This window comes from Lagenorhynchus albirostris, chromosome 9 (assembly GCF_949774975.1).
Source record: "Lagenorhynchus albirostris chromosome 9, mLagAlb1.1, whole genome shotgun sequence".
Taxonomy (NCBI): domain Eukaryota; kingdom Metazoa; phylum Chordata; class Mammalia; order Artiodactyla; family Delphinidae; genus Lagenorhynchus; species Lagenorhynchus albirostris.
In genome coordinates this window covers 8,626,738-8,648,465 of record NC_083103.1, presented here as the reverse complement: position 1 = coordinate 8,648,465, position 21,728 = coordinate 8,626,738, and the positions used below count along the sequence as shown (strand labels likewise).

At 38.8% G+C, this 21,728-nt stretch overlaps 1 protein-coding gene across 1 annotated transcript in view; it reads left to right on the top strand.

The window, feature by feature from the left end:
- Positions 1 to 1,209: 1,209 nt before the first annotated feature.
- LOC132525120 (organic anion transporter 7) overlaps positions 1,210 to 21,728 on the top strand; it is a 33,350-nt gene continuing 12,831 nt past the window's right edge. The window contains exons 1-5 of the mRNA XM_060157638.1: positions 1,210 to 1,611; positions 2,268 to 2,371; positions 17,604 to 17,758; positions 17,861 to 18,029; positions 19,160 to 19,283. Of these exons, the coding sequence (XP_060013621.1) occupies positions 1,210 to 1,611; positions 2,268 to 2,371; positions 17,604 to 17,758; positions 17,861 to 18,029; positions 19,160 to 19,283 (954 nt within the window). The remainder of the gene's footprint in view (positions 1,612 to 2,267; positions 2,372 to 17,603; positions 17,759 to 17,860; positions 18,030 to 19,159; positions 19,284 to 21,728) is intronic.

The following is a 21,728-nucleotide window of genomic DNA, read 5'->3' as shown; positions in this document are numbered from 1 at the left end:
AAGGCCCACATATTTTATAACGTGATTTCTATGAAATACATAAATTAGGCAAATCCATAGAGACAGACGTAGATTAGTGGTTGCTAAGAGTTAGGGGTAAAGTGGGGAATGGGGTGTGACTCCTCATGGGTACAGGTTTCTTTTGCAGTGACGAAAATGTTCTGTAATGAGAGCGTAGTCATGGATGCACAACTGTGAACAAATAAAATCCGTGTAAGTGTATATTTTAAAGAGAATTACGTGTTCTATGAATTATACCACAATAAGTCTTCAAAAATTTTTTAATGGAAAATTTAGTGCTAACAAAGGTGACAGTTTTCCTATATCGCTCTTCAGTTCTTCCATAGCACATTGTGCATTTGCCATATATATGTTTTATAATATCAGATTGTAGTTATTTACATACCTCTCCCTTACTCACCATAGTCTTACACTTGAAGACCTTGTCTAACACAATGCTGTATTCCTAGAACAGAGCAGGTCCTCACAAATGTTATCCGAATGAATCTATAAGCCTGTAAAAAATAAACTTCTCTATGCACTGACTTAGCCCTCTGCCCTCCATCACTACCCACCCTGACCCCATTTTGAGTAACTTATTTTCAATGTGAAATCATGGTTTGATTTGACTTTCAGCAGAATAATGTCATTTACCAAAAGAAAAATATTGTATCATATTTCACTTGCTTTAAATTAACTCAGGACTATTTTCATTAACTCTTTTAATCAAAAGTCAGTACTAAAAAGCAAAGCACTTACTTTCAGTACTTTCCACAGAAAAACAAAACACGTTTCACTTTCGAGTCTGACAAATGACATGTTCTGAAAGGGACTGCAAACCATGTAGCAGGTTTATTTTATTTTATTGACAGATGTGTAGCTCAAAGTCCAGTGTCACTTTGGGACACTGCTGATAAAAAGAATTTTCACAAAGTAGACCTTTAAACAGTTTTGTCAATTGCTGGAAGCATCTCAGCAAAATATTTCTCTGTGACTTTAAAGAAGACAGTTACCGACCTGATCCCCAAACAAGCTGGAGAAATAGCTTCCGTGGCCTTGCTGTGAAGGTGAGACAGGGCCCATTGAGCTAATACTGAGATCAGGATCAATACACACTTAGTGTGTGACATAGTGAAAGGAAACTTTTTCTCCCTTTGAACTTCTCTAAATAGTCATTTTGCCTCCGCTTGGGGATCACTGCTCAGCTCAATGGCCTTTCAGGACCTCCTGGATCAAGTTGGAGGCCTGGGGAGATTCCAGATCCTTCAGATGGTTTTCCTTTGTATCTCCAGCCTCATAGTGTACCCTCATATTCTATTGGAGAACTTCACTGCAGCTGTTCCTGGTCATCGCTGCTGGGTTCACATCCTTGACAATGACACTGACTCTGCTAATGGCACTGGGACCCTCAGCGAAGACACCCTCCTGAGAATCTCCATCCCACTGGACTCAAACCTGAGGCCAGAGAAGTGTCGTCGCTTCCTCCTCCCCCAGTGGCAGCTCCTTCACCTGAACGGGACCTTCCCCAACATGAGTGATATGGACACAGAACCCTGTGTGGATGGCTGGGTGTATGACCAAAGCTCCTTCTCCTCCACTGTCGTGACTGAGGTAAGAGGCCCCATTTACATCTTATGAGTGCATGGTCTGGGTGTTTAAGGGTAACAGGGTAATGAACAAGCTTCTAGAATTTTTAGTCACTATTAGGTGCTCATTCTTCATTCTTTCAGCAAATATTAATTACTTCTTTACTGAATGCCAGACATCTATATATTTCATGAGTCTAATGAACTCAAAAATAGATGTGACCTTGCTATTATATGGCTTTTATTATTTAAAAGACCAAAGGTTAAGCAAGTAATTTATGCGATGTGTTTAAAAGGTCAGTAATGCTCAGCCTGGCTTGAAAATTAGAAATATCAGGGATATTGATCAAAACCTCCAAGCGCTGTACCCCAGAGCAACCATATGAGAAGATCTGTAATGAAATTCTGGCCTCAGTAAATTTTTAAATCTCCTCAAATGATTGCACTCTGTGGCCATGTTTGAGGATCACTTATTATGGAATTTAAAAAGGCATAAATATAACCAACAGGTTTAAGCTGATACCTGAATGATAAAAGTCAACTAAAGTAAAAAAGGAAGCTGGAGAGGAAAAAAGGGCTGAAACAAAGAAACGTGTAAATCATTTAAACTGTTTCAATCAGGTTTCCACTGAGGGGTTATAAGTTGTGGAGCTCTCCTTTGTTGGTTTCCTTCTCTTCCAGTGGGACCTGGTATGTGAATCTCAGTCACTAAAATCAATGGCCAAATTCTTATTCATGGCTGGAATGCTGGTGGGAAGCATCATATATGGCCATTTATCAGACAGGTGAGTGTCTCTGGATCACAGCTCTCTTTACTCATGTATTTTCATGAACTCATAAATCATTCTTCCATTAAGCAACACTTATGATTACTGTAGCTTTGTAGTATAGTCTGAAGTCAGGGAGCCTGATTCCTCCAGCTCCATTTTTCGTTCCCAAGATTGCCTTGGCTATTCGGGGTCTTTTGCGTTTCCATACAAATTGTGAAATTTTTTATTCTAGTTCTGTGAAAAATGCCATTGGTAGTTTGAGAGGGATTGCATTGAATCTGTAGATTGCTTTGGGTAGTAGAGTCATTTTCACAATGTTGATTTTTCCAATCCAGGAACATGGTATATCTCTCCATTTATTTGTATCATCTTTAATTTCTTTCATCAGTGTCTTATAATTTTCTGCATACAGGTCTTTTGTCTCCTTAGGTAGGTTTATTCCTAGATATTTTATTCTTTTTGTTGCAATGGTAAATGGGAGTGTTTTCTTAATTTCACTTTCATATTTTTCATCATTAGTGTATAGGAATGCCAGAGATTTCTGTGCATTAATTTTGTATCCTGCAACTTTACCAAATTCATTGATTAGCTCTAGTAGTTTTCTGCTAGCATCTTTAGGATTCTCTATGTATAGGATCATGTCAGTACGATACTGGCACAAAAACAGAAATATAGACAAATGGAACAGGATAGAAGGCCCAGAGATAAACCAACGCACCTATGGTCACCTTATCTTTGATAAAGGAGACAAGAATATACAGTGGAGAAAAGACAGCCTCTTCAATAAGTGGTGCTGGGAAAACTGGACTTTTACATACTGTAAAAGTATGAAATTAGAACACTCCCTAACACCAAATACAAAAATAAACTCAAAATGGATTAAAGCCCTAAATGTAAGGCCAGACACTATCAAACTCTTGGAGGAAAACATAGGCAGAACACTCTATGACATAAATCACAGCAAGATCCTTTTTGACCCACCTCCTAGAGAAATGGAAATAAAAACAAAAATAAACAAATGGGACCTAATGAAACTTCAAAGCTTTTGCACAGCAAAGGAAACCATAAACAAGATGAAAAGGCAACCCTCAGAATGGGAGAAAATATTTGCAAATGAAGCAACTGACAAAGGATTAATCTCCAAATTTTACAAGCAGCTCATGCAGCTCAATATCAAAAAAACAAACAATCCAAACCAAAAATGGGCAGAAGACCTAAATAGACATTTCTCCAAAGAAGAGATACAGATTGCCAACAAACACATGAAAGGATGCTCAACATCATTAATCATTAGAGAAATGCAAATCAAAACTACAATGACACATCATCTCACACCAGTCAGAATGGCCATCATCAAAAAATCTAGAAACAATAAATGCTGGAGAGGGTGTGGAGAAAAGGGAACCCTCTTGCACTGTTGGTGGGAATGTAAATTGATACCCCCACTATGGAGAACAGTATGGAGGTTCCTTAAAAAACTAAAAATAGAACTACCATACGACCCAGCAATCCCACTACTGGGCATATACCCTGAGAAAACCATAGTTCAAAAAGAGTCATGTACCAAAATGTTCATTGCAGCTCCATTTACAATAGCCAGGACATGGAAGCAACCTAAGTGTCCATCATCGGATGAATGGATAAAGAAGATGTGGCACATATATACAATGGAATATTACTCCGGCATAAAAAGAAACGAAATTGAGTTATTTGTAGTGAGGTGGATGGACCTAGAGTCTGTCATACAGAGTGAAGTAAGTCAGAAAGAGAAAAACAAATACTGTATGCTAACACATATATATGGAATCTAAGGAAAAAAAGGTCATGAAGAACCTAGGGGTAAGACGGGAATAAAGACACAGACTTACTAGAGAATGGACTTGAGGATACAGGGAGGGGGAAGGGTAAGCTGGGACAAAGTGAGAGGGTGGCATGGACATATATACACTACCAAATGTAAAATAGATAGCTAGTGGGAAGCAGCCGCATAGCACAGGGAGATCAGCTTGGTGCTTTGTGACCACCTAGAGGGGTGGGATAGGGAGGGTGGGAGGGAGGGAGATGCAAGAGGGAAGATATATGGGAACATATGTATAGGTATAACTGATTCACTTTGTTATAAAGCAGAAACTAACACACCATTGTAAAGCAATTGTACTCCAATAAAAATGTTAAAAAAAAACATTTATGGCAAATTACACTGCCCTGGGGCTTCCTTGCTCTCCAGGGATCTAGAAACACAAACAAATGGAGAATTACAGTCCATGTGGTGAGGGCTATTTTATCAGCTGTGAGCACTGTTTATGGGATACAGAAACAACATCTCCATCAGACATGGGAGCATTTTAGGATGAGGTTTAGAACAGAGGTGCCACAACATGTGGCTTATAAAGACAAGAAAGAGGTACCTATGGGAACAGAGAGGAAGATGTTTCACATCATGAGATTCAACGCGCTCAATGATACAATATGGAAAACAGTGTTGCATGCCTTAGCCAGGGGGCCGTGTTCAGTCCCTCTTAGCTGAATGCTTGTGGATTTTCAGAGCATGGTCATCATGTCCCTGTTTCTCAAGTGTGATGGGTAGACATTCCGAAGAAACCTGTGTTATACATAGCAAAGTGTCTTGGTGGTGTCTTCCAAGGACCTTGATTTTTATTTTTGCTGAAACATTACTTTAAAGGTAAATTTTTCAACCATGTAGGGAATTAATCTAATGACAACTTCTGTCACCATTTGTGGTATTAGAAATTGGAATACCCTGTGCCTGACCATACCACTTCTGAATTAGACAGCCAACATTTGCCACCACCCAAGCCTGTCTCCTCTAAAGGATATGGGGAATTAAGGTGCCCCTTACCACTACTAGCATAATGCCATCTGTTATCTCAGGTGAAAACTGTGAATTCTGAATTTATGACCTTATAAAAGGTACCTTATAAAAGTTTTCAGAGTCAGAATGTTCATTTCTAACAGTTCTATAACACAGAACTACTCATCTTGCAGAAATAAAAATAAAACAATATATCTATGCTGATTGATTTTTGAAAAAGCTTCCAAGACCATTCAATGCGTAAAATATGGCCCATTTAACAAATGGTGCTGTGACAATTGGATATCCACATGCAAAAGAATGTGAATAAACCTAAAACCATAATAAATATTAACACAAAATGGATTAGCAACTTAAATATAAGATATAAAACTATAAAACTCAGGAAAAAACAGGTGGAAATCTACATGACTTTGGGTTTGGCAATGTATTCTTAGATATAATACCAAAAGCCTGAGTAACAAAAGAAAATATATAGAGATAGGACTTCATCAAAATTAAAAACTTTTGCACATCAAAGGACATTATCAAGAAAGTGAAAAGGTAACCTATCTGATGGGAGAAAATATTTGTAAATCATATATAAAGAATAGATAGGCAAATAGACCAATGGAATAGGGTTTAATATCTAGACTATACAAAGAACTCCAACTCAACAACAAAAAGACAAAATACTCAATTTTTAAATGGGCAAAGGACTTGAATATACATTTATTTTATGAAGTTATACAAATAGTGCATAAGTACATAAAAAGATGCTCAACATGATGTCATTTAAAAAAAATGCAAGTCAAAACCCACAATAAATGGGCTTCCCTGGTGGCGCAGTGGTTGAGAGTCCGCCTGCCGATGCAGGGACGCGGGTTCGTGCCCCGGTCCGGGAAGATCCCACATGCCGCGGAGCGGCTGGGCCCGTGAGCCATGGCCGCTGAGCCTGCGCGTCCGGAGCCTGTGCTCCGCAACGGGAGAGGCCACAACAGTAAGAGGCCCGCGTACCACAAAAAAAAAAAAAAAAAAAAACCACAATAAAATACCACTTCACACCTACTAGGATGGCTATAATTCAAAAAAAAAAGGAAAATAACATGTATTCACAAAGATATAGAGAAATTAGAATCTTGTACATTACTGATGGGGAGGTAAAATGGTGCCACCACTATGACAAATACTTTGGGAGTTCTTCAAAAGCTAAATTTAGGGAAACCACACGACCCAGCATTCCACTGCTAGGTATAAAACAGAAAGAATTGAAAACAGGAACTCAAACAGATAGCTTATACAACAATGTCATTGCAGCATTATTCACCATAGTCAGAAAATGAAAACAACCCAAGTATCCATCAACAGATGGATAAAATGTGATACGTACATACAATGGAAATTGTTCAGCCATAAAGGAAACAAAGTTCTGAATCATACTAAAACCATGAAAACATGTAAAGTAAAATAAGAAAAGACAAGACAAATATTTATGATTCCACTTATATAAAATATGTAGAATAGGAAAATTCATAGAGAATAATGTAGAATATAGATACCAGAAGATGGGGGGGAAAGAGGAATGGAGAGTTATTGCTTAATGGGTACAAAGTTTCTGTTGAGGATTTTGAAAAATTTTGGCAGTAGCTAGTGACGATGGTTGCACAACATTGTAAATGTAATTAATACCAGTGAGTGATCTATACAGCCAAAAGTGGTTAAAATAGCGAATCATATTTTATATATTATACTGAAATTAAAAAGAAACTTAATCAAGAGCATGAGAAGACAAACCACAGACTTGGAAAAAATACTTGCAAAAGACACCTGAAAAAGAATCGTTATCCAAAATATACAAAGAATGCTTAACAAAAGGAAAATGTACATTCCAATTTAAAAATGGTCAGAAAACTTGAAAGGCACCCCACCAAAGAAATTATACAGATGGTGAATAAGCATATGAAAAGATGCTCCACAACATATGTCATTAGGGAAATGCAAACTAAAACAATGATATACTACTGCACGCCTATTAGAACGGCAAAAAGCAAAACACTGACAACACCAAATGCTGACAGAGATGAGGAGCAACAGGAACTCTCTCTCATTCGTTGCTGATGGGAATGCAAAATGTTACAGCCACGTTTGAAGACATTTTGTCAGTTTCTTACAAAATTAAGCACACTCTTGGCAAATAATCTAACAATCAAGTTCCTTGGTACTTTCTCAAAGGACTTGAAAAGTTATGTCCACACAAAAACCTACCTGTGGATGTTCATAGTAGCTTTATTCATAATTGCCAAAACTTGGAAGCAACCAACATGTCCTTTAGGAGATGAACGCATAAATAAATTGTGTTACATCAAACCATAGAATCTTACTCAATGCTAAAAGTAAATGAGCTATCAAGCCATGAAAAGACATGGAGGAACCTTAGATATGTATCACAAAGTGAAAAAAGCTAATCTGAAAAGGCTACATATTGTGTGATTCTAACTATATAACGTTCTGGAAAAGTCAAAACTATGTAAACAGTAAAAGGATAAGTAGTTGGTGGGGGTGGAAATAAATGAATAAGCAGTGTACAGAGGTATTTTAGGACAGTGAAACTACTCTTTATGATACTGTAATGGTGGGCACATGTCATTATACATTTGTCAAAACCCATAAAATGTACAACACCAAGAGTGTATCCTAATGTAAACTATGAACATTGGGGGATAATGACGTATAATTGTAGGTTCATCAATCGTATCAAATGGATCTTTGATATTTAAAATCCTTGTTGGTTAGTTCCAAAATCTGTCTCATCTCAGGAGAAGATCTGAAAGATTTCCATTCTCTTGGGAATGAGTTCCATTTTCTTGGTTCTTCACATATCAAGATATTTTGAATTATATCTTGAATATTATAAATATTAAGTTGTGAAGATTCTATTTTCCATTATTATTCATCAGTAATACTGATTCCTTCATTTTAGCAAGTAATTTTCATGCCTGAAATTAAACTAAAAACTGTTTCTTATGCAGCAGCTCTGACCTCAGTTTAGATCTTTGTCCTTAGTTGAACTTATTCTGCAGGTGTATGTTTCAGGGGCCATCTGGTGGATGTGTGGTAGACACAATTTTGGGATCCCCTCTTTACCACTTTCCCTTGCTGGAACCCCCACTTTTCTCATTGTTCCCAGTTTCCCACCATCTGTGCCCTGATTCTCCAGATTGCAGGATGGCAGGTTTTTTTCATGCACCTCATTCACTTTACTGTGAGGACTGCACCTTATTCCAGGCTAAGAGCCATGGAAACAGGATGTTCTTTATATTGTTCTCCCTCTGCTCTTATCTGAGAGAGTATACACTCCCCATTACAGTCTATCTGCTTTTGTTCACTCTCACCTATGTTCCAGTAGCTCCTTTTTGTGTATGTACCTGCATTATATTTCTTTTCTGAGGGAATGGAGGGCAAATAGTAGGGTTTAAGGCCTTTATTCCTGGAACCAGAAATGTATGCATCAGAGGCTTTTAAGAGGAGTATTATAATAGAATATTTTAAACCTAATTCTTGAATCTCCATTGATAATTAACTGAGAGAGCCAGAATCATGTTAGGGAAGACATTTTAAAAGTCTGTCAAAATAGGCCTTAGGAAAGATGGTGGGAATTTGAATTAGGAAGATGTCCGCAGAAATGGTAACAAATAGCTGGATTTGGGTCATAATTTGAGGACAGTGTGGTAGAACTTCCTGATGCTTTCAGATTTTTAAGGAGGTGATGGTGTGGCAGAGGGTCAAGGAAGATATCTATGTGTCCAGGCTGAGGAAATGGATGAATGCTGATACCATTTAGTGAGATGAAGGGAATGAGGCACATATAGAGGAGAAAGTCAAGACTGCTGTTCTGGGGGAGGTGGCCAAGATAATTGGAGTAGGAAGACCCTGAGCTCACTTCCTCCCTTGGGCACACCAAAATTACAACTATTTACATAGCAACTATTGATAAGAAAGACCAGAATCTAGCAGGAAAAAAATCTTTTACAACTAAAGATATAAAGAAGGAACCAACCACAAAAAGACAGGGAGGAAGGGCAGAGATTCAGTATAGTCAATACCTATACCCCCAGGTGGGTGACCCACAAACAGGGAGGATAATTACAATTGCTGAGGTTCTCCCCAAGAAGCCAGGAGCCCAAACTTTACATTGATCTCCCCAGCCTTGGGGTCCTGCATCAGGAAGATGAGCCCCCAGAAGGTTTGGCTCTGAAGGCAAGCAGAGCTTAATTTCAGGGGAGCCAGAGGGTTGTGGGAAATAGAGACTCCACTATTAAAGGGCTCACACAAAATCTCACATGCTCTGCGATGCAGTGCAGAAAGAGAAATTTGAAAGGAGCCTGGGTCAGACCCACTTGCTGATCTTGGGGAGCCTCCCAGAGACGCAGGTAGTAACTGGAACTCATAGACACTGGCATCAGCCATCTAGGGAGCTCATTCTACAATGTGGACACTGCTGCTGGCCAGTGCCATTTTGGAATCCTCCCTTTCCCAGAACCTGGCCCTGCTCACCAGCTTGTCAACACCAGTACTGAGATGCCTCAGGCCAAGCCACTAGCCATGTAGGAACACAGCCCCACCCACCAGCAAGAGAGCAGCCTTAAGATCCCCTGAGGCCACAGCCACCCCAGCACACATCCATTTCCACCAGAGGACCCAGGACCCAGCAACACACACCAGTGTGCCATCACTAGACACAGGACACCCAGGGCCCTGCAACCAGAGAATCTGGAACCCACCAGATGGCCAGCTTCACCCACCAGATGGCCAGCACTAGCCCTGGGCCAGCCACACACATGGCAGTGGACAGGCATCAACTCCAGGACCCACTGGGCCCCAGCCCTGCCCACCAGCAGGCAAACTCCAGCCCCAGGACCATGGCAGCTCCACTGCTCACCATGTCAGGACCCAGCCCATTCACCAGCAGGCTAACACCAGCTCCAAGACACCTTGGACCCCTCAGCCAGCTGCCCCAGGATCCAGCCCCACTCACCAACAGGCCAGAAACAGCTTTAAAATAACCCAGACCTCACAGCCAGGTATGTCAGGAACTGACCCAAACGACGAGCAAGTCAACACTAGATCTGGAACACTGGTCAAAAAAGCAGCCACCCCAGAACACACCCACCAGAGGGTCAGCACTAGCCCTGGGACAATGCAGGACTCTGCATCAGCCTCCTTACAACAGAGCCCAGCCAACCAGCAGCCTCTGCACAAGGCAGGGCCTGGCAACCAACTGGACTGGGGACCAGCAACTCCTATGAGACTGTGCACAGTAGGCATCCACAACAACAGAAGGACCCATGCAGCCCACATAGGGGGCACCTCTAGAGCATATAGCTCTGGTGACCAAAGGGAGTTGCACCGCTGGCATGGATAGGACAACTCCTACAAAAGGCCACTTCTTCAGGTCAGGAAACATAACCAACCTACCAAATACATAGAAATAAAAACAGCAAATTATAAAGAGAGCTAGCACATATATATGGAATCTAAAAAAAATAAATGTTCTGAAGAACCTAGGGACAGGACAGGAATAAAGATGCAGACAAAGAGAATGGACTTCAGGACATGGGGAGGGAGAAGCTGGGATGAAGTGAGAGAGTGGCATGGACATATATTCACTACCAAATGTAAAATAGACAGCTAGTGGGAAGCAGCCGCATAGCACAGGGAGATCAGCTCAGTGCTTTGTGACCACCTAGAGGGGTGGGATAGGGAGGGTGGGAGGGACATGCAAGAGGGAGGAGATATGGGGATATATGTATACATATAGCTGATTCACTTTGTTATACAGCAGAAACTAACACACAATTGTAAAGCAATTATACTCCAATAAAGATGTTAAAAAAAAACCCAGCAAATTAGGCAAAATGAGGAAACAGAGGAAAGACATTCCAAATGAAGGAACAAGATAGACCCCAGAAGAACTAAATGAAGTGGAGATAGCCAATCTACCCAATAAAGAATTCAAAGTAATGATCATAATGATGATCAAAGAAATTGAGAGAAGATTGGATGAACAGAATGAAAAGTAAGAAGCTTTTAACAAAGAGTTAGAAAATATAAAGAAGAACCAAACAGAGATGAAGAATTCAATAACTGAAATGAAAAATACACTAGAAGGAATCAGTAGAGTAAGTGATAAAGAGGAAAAAATCAGCAAACTGGAAGACAGAGTAGTGGAAATCACTAAAGCTGAACAAAAGAAAAAGAAAAAACAATAAAAAGAAATAAGTACAGTTTAAGAGACCTCTGGGACAACATCAAGTGGGCTAACGTTCACATTATAAGGATCTCAAAAGGAGAAGAGAGAGAGAAAGGGGCAGAGAACATATGTGAAGACATAATAGCTGAAAACTTTCCTAACCTGGGAAAGAAAAGAGACAGCCTGGTCCAGGAAGTACAAAGAGTACAAAACTCAAAAAATAAGAAACAAGGGCTTCCCTGGTGGCGCAGTGGTTGAGAGTCCGCCTGCCGATGCAGGGGACACGGGTTCGTGTCCCGGTCCGGGAAGATCCCACATGCCGCAGAGCGGCTGGGCCTGTGAGCCATGGCCGGTGAGCCTGCGCATCCAGAGCCTGTGCTCCGCAACGGGAGAGGCCACAACACTGAGAGGCCACGTACCGCAAAAAAAAAAAAAAAAAAAAAAAAAAAAAAAAAAAATAAGAAACAAGAAAATTGTGAAAGGAAAAATCTCATTGGTTAAGGCATATATACAGTAAAGGTAGTAAATGAACCAGGTTAAAGCTAAAGGTTAAAAGAAAATTAGTTAAATCATCTCTATGTGCAATAAGTATTTAAAGGATTCCAAAAACAAAAAGAGGGGTTCCCTGGTGGCGCAGTGGCTGAGAGTCCACCTGCCAATGCAGGCGACGTGGGTTCGTGCCCCGGTCCAGGAAGACCCCACATGCTGCAGAGCAGCTAGGCCCGTGAGCCATGGCTGCTGAGGCTGCACCTCCAGAGCCTGTGCTCCACAACAGGAGAGGCCACAACAGTGAGAGGCCCACGTATCGCCAAAAAAAAAAAAAGATGTAAAATATGACATCAAAAACCATAATTGTTGGGGGAGGGGAGTAATAATGCAGGGTTGTTAAAATGCATTTAAGTTAAGAGATCAGCAGCTTAAAATAATCACACATATAGAGAGACTGATATATATATATACCTCATGGTAACCAGAAACCAAAAACCTACAATAGATGCACTCCCCACCTCCCCAAAAAAGAGAAATGAATCCAAAGATAACAATAAAGATAGTAAAACCTATCACAGGTAAAATCAAATCACAAGGGAAGAGAACAAAAGAGAAGAAAGGAACAAAAAAGAACTATAAAAACAATTAACAAAATGACAATTAGTACATACCTAACAATAAGTATTAAAAATGTAAATAGACTAAATGCTCCACTTGAAAGACATAGTGTTGCTGAATGGATACACACACCTAAAAACAGACCCCTATATATGCTGCCTACAAGAGACTTACTTCATATCTAGAGACACATACAGGCTGAAAATGAGGGAATGGAGAAAGTTATTCCATACAAATGGAAATCAAAAGAAAGCCAGAATAGCAATACTTATATTAGACAAAAGAGACTTTAAAACAAAGACTGTAACAAGAGGCAAAGAGGGCCATTTCATAATGATCAAGGGCTCAATTCAGGAAGAAGATATAAAAATTATATATATATATATATACACACATACACAAATATATATGTGTGTATATATATATATAAAACATAGGAGCACCTAAATACATAAAGGAAATATTTACAGACATAAAGGGAGAAATCAACATGGCACAGTAATACTAGGGGACTTCAACACCTCAATCACACCAATGGAGACATCTTCCAGACAGAAAATCAATAAGGGCTTTAAATGACACATTAAATCAGATGGAGTTAATAGATATATATAGACTATCCCATCAAAAAGCAGCAGAATACACATTCTTTTCAAGTACTCATGGAACATTTCCCAGGATAAGTCATATGATAGGGCACAAAACAAGTCTCAGTAAATTTAAGAAAACTGAAATCATATCAAGCATCTTTTCTGACCACAATGCTGTGAGACTAGAAATCCAATACGAGAAAAAAACTGCAAAAACCACAAGAATGTGGAGGTTAAACAAATGCTACTAAATAACCAATGGTTCACTAAATAAATCAAAGAAGAAATTTAAAAATACCTAGAGACAAATGAAAATGAAAACACAACAATCTGAAATCTATGGGATACAACAAAAACAGTGCTAAGAGGGAGTTTTATACAAGCTTACCTCAGAAAACAAGAAAAATCTCAAATAAACAACCTAAACTTACACCTAAAGGAACGAGAAAAAGAAGAACAAACAAAACCCAAAGTTAATAGAAAGAAAAAAATCATAAATATCAGAGCAGAAATCAATAATACATTAAAAGTATCACAAACCACGATCAAATGGGACTTATCCCAGGGATGCAAGAATGGTTCAATATCTGTAAGTCAATCAATGTGATACACCACTGAAGAATAAAAATCATATGATCATCTCAATAGATGCAGAAAAACCTTGACAAATTCAACATCCATTTATGATAAAAAAGAAACCTCTCAACAAAGAGGGAACATACCTCAACACAATAAAGGCCATATGTGACAACAACACAATAAAGGCCATATGTGACAAGCCCATAGCTAAGTAGCATCATACTCAATGGTGAAAAATTGAAAGCATTTCTAGTAATATCAGGATGAAGACAAGGATGCCCACTCTCACCAATTTTATTCACTTTTATTTACATAGATTTGGAAGTCCTAGTCACAACAACCAGTTGAAAAAAGAAATAAAAGTAATCCAGGGCTTCCCTGGTGGCACAGTGGTTGGGAGTCTGCCTGCCGATGCAGGGGACGCGGGTTCGTGCCCCGGTCTGGGAGGATCCCACATGCCGCGGAGCGGCTGGGCCCATGAGCCGTGGCCGCTGAGCCTGCGCGTCCGGAGCCTGTGCTCCGCAACAGGAGGGGCTGCAGCAGTGAGAGGCCCGCGTACCGCAAAAAAAAAGAAAAAAAAAAAAGTAATCCAAATTGGAAACGAAGAAGTAAAACAGTCACTGTTTGTAAATGCCAAGATACTATACACAGAAAATCCTAAAGATGCTACCAAAAAACTACTAGAACTCATCAATGAACTTGGCAAAAGTTGCAGGATATAAAATTAATACAGTAAGTTGCAAACTTTCAAAGATGCGAATGTGCCCAGAGTAAGGGCGAAGAGAGAGAAGAGGAAGAAAAAGTAACTGAAGAACCAAAGAGATTCATGATGCAGGAAATGGCAAGGGGATTTTCTTTCTTTGAGGAGGCACTGTTAGTTTTTGAGACACAGGACCAAAATGTAGAACAGTACATGAAGTTCGCAGCAGCCATTCAGAACGGAATCCAGTGCTACTGTGTCATCTATGATGAGAAAAAAAAAAAAATCTACTACAAAGACATCACTGGATTGTTTTTTCAAGAGGGTAGATAGAATTGAATCTAGCAAGGAACCAGAAGCTGTGCCGTCAACCACACCCATGAGTGTAACTGCAGCTCGCCCTCCATCTCCTATTGCTGACGATCTTTCAGCTCTACCATCTCCCACCTCCCCTCCCTCCTCCAGTCAGTAACTCTTCTTGCCTGTTCACCTGATGCCAGCTCCTGTATGCCAGCTGTTGTACTGTACTACTGTACTTTTCAAGGTACTGTACTATAAGATTAAAAACGTTTTCTTTATTTTTGTGTTGGTTTTTTATGCATTATTTGTTTGAAAAGTATTATAAACCTATTACAGTACAGTACTGTACTGTACAGCTGATTGTGTTAGTTGGGTACCTAAGCTAACTTTGTTGGACTTACGAACAAATTGGACTTACGAATGTGCTCTCAGAATGGAACCCATTCATATGTAGGGAACTTACCGTATACAGAAATCCGTTGCATTTCTATACACTAACCAAGAATCTATCAGAAAGAAAAATTAAGAAAACAATCCCATTTACAATTGCAACAAAAAGAATAAAATTCCTAAGGATAAGTCCAACTGAGGGAGTAAAAGGCCTGTACTTGGAAAATTATAAGGCACTGATAAAAGAAACTGAAGACAACAAAACAAATGGAAAGATAAACCGTCCTCAAGGATTAGAAGAGTAAATATTGTTAAAATGACCATACTGCCCAAGGCAATCTCCAAATTCAATGCACTCCCTATCAAAATACCAACGGTATTTCTCATAGAACTAGTAAAAATAATTCTAAAATTTGTATGGAAACATGAAAGACCCCAAACAGCCAAAACAATCCTGAGATAAAAGAACAAAGCTGGAGTATCATGCTCTCTGGTTTCAAACTATACTACAAAGCTACAGTAATCAAAACAGTATGATACTGGCTCAAAAACAGACACATAGATCAATGGAACACAAGAGAAAACCCAGAAATAAACCCACATTTATATGGGCAATTAGTCTCATCAAAGGAGGCAAGAATATACAATGGAAAAAGACAGCCTCTTCAATAAATGGTGTTGAGAAAACTGGACAGCTACACACAAAATCAAACTAGATCACTCTCTCACACCAAGCACAAAAATAAATTTAAAATGAATTGAAGACTTATATGTAAGGCCTGAAACCATAAAACTTCTAGAAGAAAACATAAGCAGCACACTCTTTGACATGGGTCTTAGTAATTTTGAGGGGCGGGGTGTATGTCTCCTCAGGCAAGGGAAACAAAAGTAAAAATAAACAAATGGGACTACATCAAACTAAAAAGCTTTTACACAGGGAAGGAATCTATCAACAAAATGAAAGGCTACTACTTAATAGGAGAAGATACATACAATAAGGGTATAATATCCAAAATATACTGGAATTCATAGAATTCAACATCAAAAAAGCAAACAACCTAATTAAAAAGTGGGCAGAGGATCTGAATAAACATTTTTCCAAGGAAGACATACAGATGGCCAACAGACACATGAAAAGATGCTCAGCATCAGTAATCATCAGAGAAATGCAAGTCAAAACCACAATGAGAAACGGCCTCACATCTGTCAGAATGGCTATTATCAAAAAGACAATAAATTGATGAGGATGTGGAGACAAGGGAACGCTTATGTACTGTTGGTGGGAATGTAAATTGGTACAGCCACTATGGAAAACAGTATGGAGATTCCTCAAAAATTAAAAATAGAACTACCGTATGACCCACAAATTCCACTCCTAGATATTTATCTGAAGAAAAAAAAAGGAATGATTCAAAAAAATATATGCACCCCTAAGTTCATTGCAGCATTATTTACAATAGCCAAGATATAGAAGCAACCTAAGTGTCCATCAATAGATTAATGGATAAAGAAGATATGTTTTATATATATATATATATATATATATATATGAAACATATGAAAGAATGAAATCTTGCCATTTTCAACAACATGGATGGACCTAGTGGGTATTATGCTAAGTGAAATAATTCAGGCAGAGAAAGACAAATACTGATTTCACTTAAATGTGGAATCTAAAAAAGAAAACAGTGAACAAACATAACAAAACAGAAGCAGTTATAGATACAGAGAACAAACAAACAGGTAGTTACCAGAGGGGACAGGTGTGTGGGGAAAGAAATAGGTGAGGGAGATTAAGAGGTATAAACTTCCAGGTGCAAAATAAATGAGTCAAGGGTATGAAATGTACAGTGTGGGGAATAGAGTCAATAACAATGTAATATCTTTGTATGGTGACAGACGATTTATCGTGGTGATCATTTTGAAATGTATAGAAATATGGAATTACTATGTTGTGTAACAGGAACTAACACAGTGTTGTAGGTCAATTATACTCCAAAAACAAATTCATAGAAAAAGAGATCAGTTTTGTGGTTACCAGAGTCGGGCATGAGGGGAAGGGCAACTGGATGAAGGCAGTCAAAAGGTAGAAATTTCCAGTTATAAGATAATAAGTACTAGTGATGTAATGTATAACATGATAAATATAATTAACACTGCTGTGTGTTATATATGAAAGCTGTTAGTATGGTAAATCCTAAGAGTTCTCATCACAAGGAAAATTTTTTTCTATTTCTTTAATTTTGTATCTATATGAGATGATGAATGTTCACTAAACACTGTGATAATCATTTCATGATGTATGTAAGACAAATCATTATGCTGTACACCTTAAACTTGTCCAGTGCTGTATGTCAATTATATCTCAATAAAACGGGGGAAAAAAGGAAAACAGAAAAAATTTTAAAATAAAATAAAAATAACAAAACATCCCCTAAATTTCAAAGTGTGTCTTCTTTTTGTTCATTTCTACAACAGGTTGTTACTATTACTATATCTAACCTGTTTCCATTTCTCAGGTTTGGGAGGAGGTTAATGCTCAGATGGTGTTTGCTCCAGCTCGCCATTACTGACACCTGTGCAGCCTTTGCTCCCACCTTCCTCATTTACTGCTCCCTACGCTTCTTGGCTGGGTTTTCTACCATGAGCATCCTGACAAATATTTCTGTGCTTAGTAAGTCAATACTTTGGGTCTTTGACATTTTCCAAGCCTTAACTTTGACTTTGAAACTCTAACTTTGTTTGAAGTCAAAATCCTGTTTGTGTTTTCTTTCAGTTGTAGAATGGACAGGGCCCCAATTCCAAGTCATGGGAATGACCATGTCCATCTGTGCCGCTTGCATGGGACAGATCGCCCTAGGAGGGATAGCTTTTGCCATTCGAGACTGGCACACCCTTCAGCTGGTGTTTTCTGTACCATTATTTGTCTTCTTTCTTTGCTCAAGGTATAAGCTTTCTTACACCCTTTGTCTTAGAGGATCCTAGATGCAAGGTACCTGAAATTAGGATGCAAGAATTCTGGGTGGTCTTAGTCAACACTTGAGCACATGCTCTACTAATCTGTGCCCTATGTACAATTAAAGAAGCAGAACGGGTAGGGTTGCCAGATAATACCCAGGGCATTCAGTTAAACTCGAATTTTAGATAAAACAACAAACTTTTTGTATAGTACGCCAAATATTGTATGGAGCATAGTTACGCTAAAAATTATTCATTGTTTATATGAAATCTCTACTTACCTAAGAATTCTGTATTTTCATCTACTAACCAGATAAAATACAGTGTCTCATTAAAGTAAAATTTCAAATAAACAGCAAATACTTTTTAGTGTATGTCCAAAATATTGCATGGGACATAGTCATACTCAAGAATTACCCATATTCACTGTTTATCTGAATTCAAATTTAACTAAACACAGTGGGTTTTCTTGTTGTTTGGGGTTTTATTTATTTATTTATTTATGGCTGCCTTGGGTCTTCTTGCTGCGCGCGGGCTCTCTCCAGTTGTGGCAAGTGGGGGCTACCCCTCGCTGCGGTGCGCGGGCCTCTCATCACGGTGGCCCCTGTTGTTGCAGAGCACGGGCTCCAAGGAGCATGGGCTTCAGTAGTTGTGGTACACAGGCTCAGCAGCTGTGGCTCGTGGGCTCTAGAGCGCAGGCTCAGTAGCTGTGGCGCACGGGCTTAGTTGCTCCGCGGCATGTGGGATCCTACCGGACCAGGGCTCGAACCTGTGTCCCCTGCATTGGCAGGCGGATTCCCAACCACTGCGCCACCAGGGAAGCCCAAACACAGCGTTTTATTTGCTAAAACTGATAATATCCCCCTGAATAATGGGGGGAGGGCACTATGACTCCAACTCTATATTCCCGGCAGTCAGTGAAGGTGTACTGCATGGAGAGGTCATCTTCACAGCTTCCTAGTTATGGTACAAAAGAACCTAAGTTTATATTTCCTGGTATAACAAAACAAGAGATAGGTATTAGATGGGTGGGGAGAGGCATTTCAGGAAAAAGCCTTTGTGAGAAAAAAATGGGAAAATGAGAGTTGATGGCACTTCTGTCCTCTTCTTTGATCAGGTGGCTGGCGGAGTCTGCTCGGTGGTTGATGATCACCAACAAACCCGAGGAGGGCTTAAAGGAACTCAGAAAAGCTGCTCACAAGAATGGAAGGAAGAATGCTGGAGACGCTCTAACCATGGAGGTGAACAGGAGAGGGAGTTGGTTATGGAATATAGGAAACACATGACCTGACATATACACTAGTCGGCGTCCATAAAGTGAATAAAGGGTGGGAACACTGGTGTGGTTTGGGATCTTCTTACCTCATTGTCCTGGTCTTCAGTAGCTGTCAACAGGGTTTGAGTGAACATTAGGATGCTCATGCCGAAAGGACTGGATGGAGATATTTTACTCAACAGAGGCAGATCACGCATATATGTGGAAGCTAGAAAAATGGTACAGTATTTATGATTGTAGAGGTTGTTATTGTTCTCACTTTGTGTTAGAGAAAGTAACCGAAACTAATCCATTTCTTTCCAATTAACACTTCAATGGTTTTTTTTTCAGGATAGTAGGGCAAGTTGAAGGGCAGCTTAGTGACCATGCAGAACAGAGCATAAGGAGGCTTATTTGTCAAGTCAATCATATATGCTTCCATTCATGGTATATTTACTGAAAGGGCATTCTGTTCTATATAGGAAATATGGTAATAACCACAATAGTCCAAACCCCTGTTTCGTGGAGTTTACATTCTACTTATTACAAGTTCCAAGAACATGACTGAGTGGAAATGCTTCAGAGAGATCTTTCTCTTTTTTTATTTTCCTCCCCAGGCATGGAAGGCAGACGCTGCTGTGTGTCATAAAGTAGACCATTCATCATGTCATGAATGTATAAATTATTTATCGAAAAATTATAATGTAGTAGGCACGGTGCTTGCTCATGAATAGCTGTATGAGTCAGAATTCCATTTTTCACAGCGTTTTAATATTAAAAAGAGAAATTTTAACATATATTTTAAAATAGCTTTTATTGTGGTCAAAATGCATAGAATGAAATCTAAAAATTTTAACTGTACAATACAGTATTGTTAACTGTAAGTACAATGAGCTCTAGGACTTTTTCATCTTGCATGACTAAAACTCTGTACTCATTAAACAACAATTTCTCAATTCCCTTGTCCCCAGTCCCTGGTGACCACCATTCTACTTATTGTTCTATTATTTTAATATTTTAGATACCTCCTATAAGTGGAATCATGCAGTATTTGTCCTTCTATGAGAATTATTTATCCTTTTGTGACTGACTTACTTCACTTAGCAAAATTTTCTAGATTCATCTATGATATAGCATATGGCAGGATTTCCTCATCTTTATGGTTGAATAATATCCTATGGTATGAACATACTACATTTTCTTTATCCATTCATCCGTTGATGGGCATTTAGGTTGTTTCCATATGTGAATAGTGTGGCAATGAATATGAGTATGAAAATATCTCTTCAATATCCTGTGTACAATTCTCTTGGCTATATAACCATAATTGATATTGCCAGATCATATGGTATTTCTGCTGTTAACTTTTTTGTTTGCAACAATAAGAGAATGAAAAGAATGCTAATAGAGACAAGGAGAAATCATCTGCCCTCATTTAACAGGAAAAAGAAAGTGCTAGGAGCTAGACAGCCAAAGAGAAGCAATAAAACATTCCTGCAAATAAGTTCAATTACACGTGTGATAGATTTTTTAAAAAACACTTTACTGAGGTATGATTAACATACAAAGAGCTGTACGTATTTAATGTACACAACTTGATGTATTTGCAGATGAGTATACATCTAAATATCATCACCACAGTTTATGCAATAAACATATCCATTACCTCCTAAAACTCTCTCTGCCCTTTATTCATTATTTTTTTGTGATAACACTCAACATAAGATCTACCCTCACAGCAAATTTTAAGTATACGGTACAGTATTATAACCCTAGACACTAGACTGTAAAGTAGATCCCTAGGATTGATTTATCTTGCACAACTGAAACTTTGTACTCTATGACAAATATTTCCCCATTTCTCACATCCCCCAGCACCTGGCAAACACCATTCTACTCTCTGCTTCTTTGAGTTTGACTCTTTCAGATTCCTCGTATAAGTGGTATCATGTAGTATTTGTTCTTTTGCACATGGATTATTTTACTTAGCATAATGACCTCTAGGTTCATTATGCTGTGGAAAAGGGTGGAATTTCCTTCTTTTTATTGCTGAATAATATGCCATTTTACATATATATGTGTATACACACACACATATATATATATTTTCTATTCATCCATGGATGGACATTTAGGTTGTTTCCATATCTTAGCTATTGTGAATAATGATCCAGTGGACATGTGAGTGCAGATATCTCTTCAAGATCTTGATTTTAATTCCTTTGGATAAATACCCAGAAGAGGGATTACAGGATAATATACTAGTTCTATTTTTAATTTTTTGAGGAAACTCCATACTGTCTTCATAGTGGCTACACCATTTCACATTCCTAACGGCAGTGTACAAGGGTACCCTTTTCTCCACATCTTCACCAACACTAATTACTTTTTTTATAATTGCCATCCTAACTGGTGTGAAGTGATAACTCGT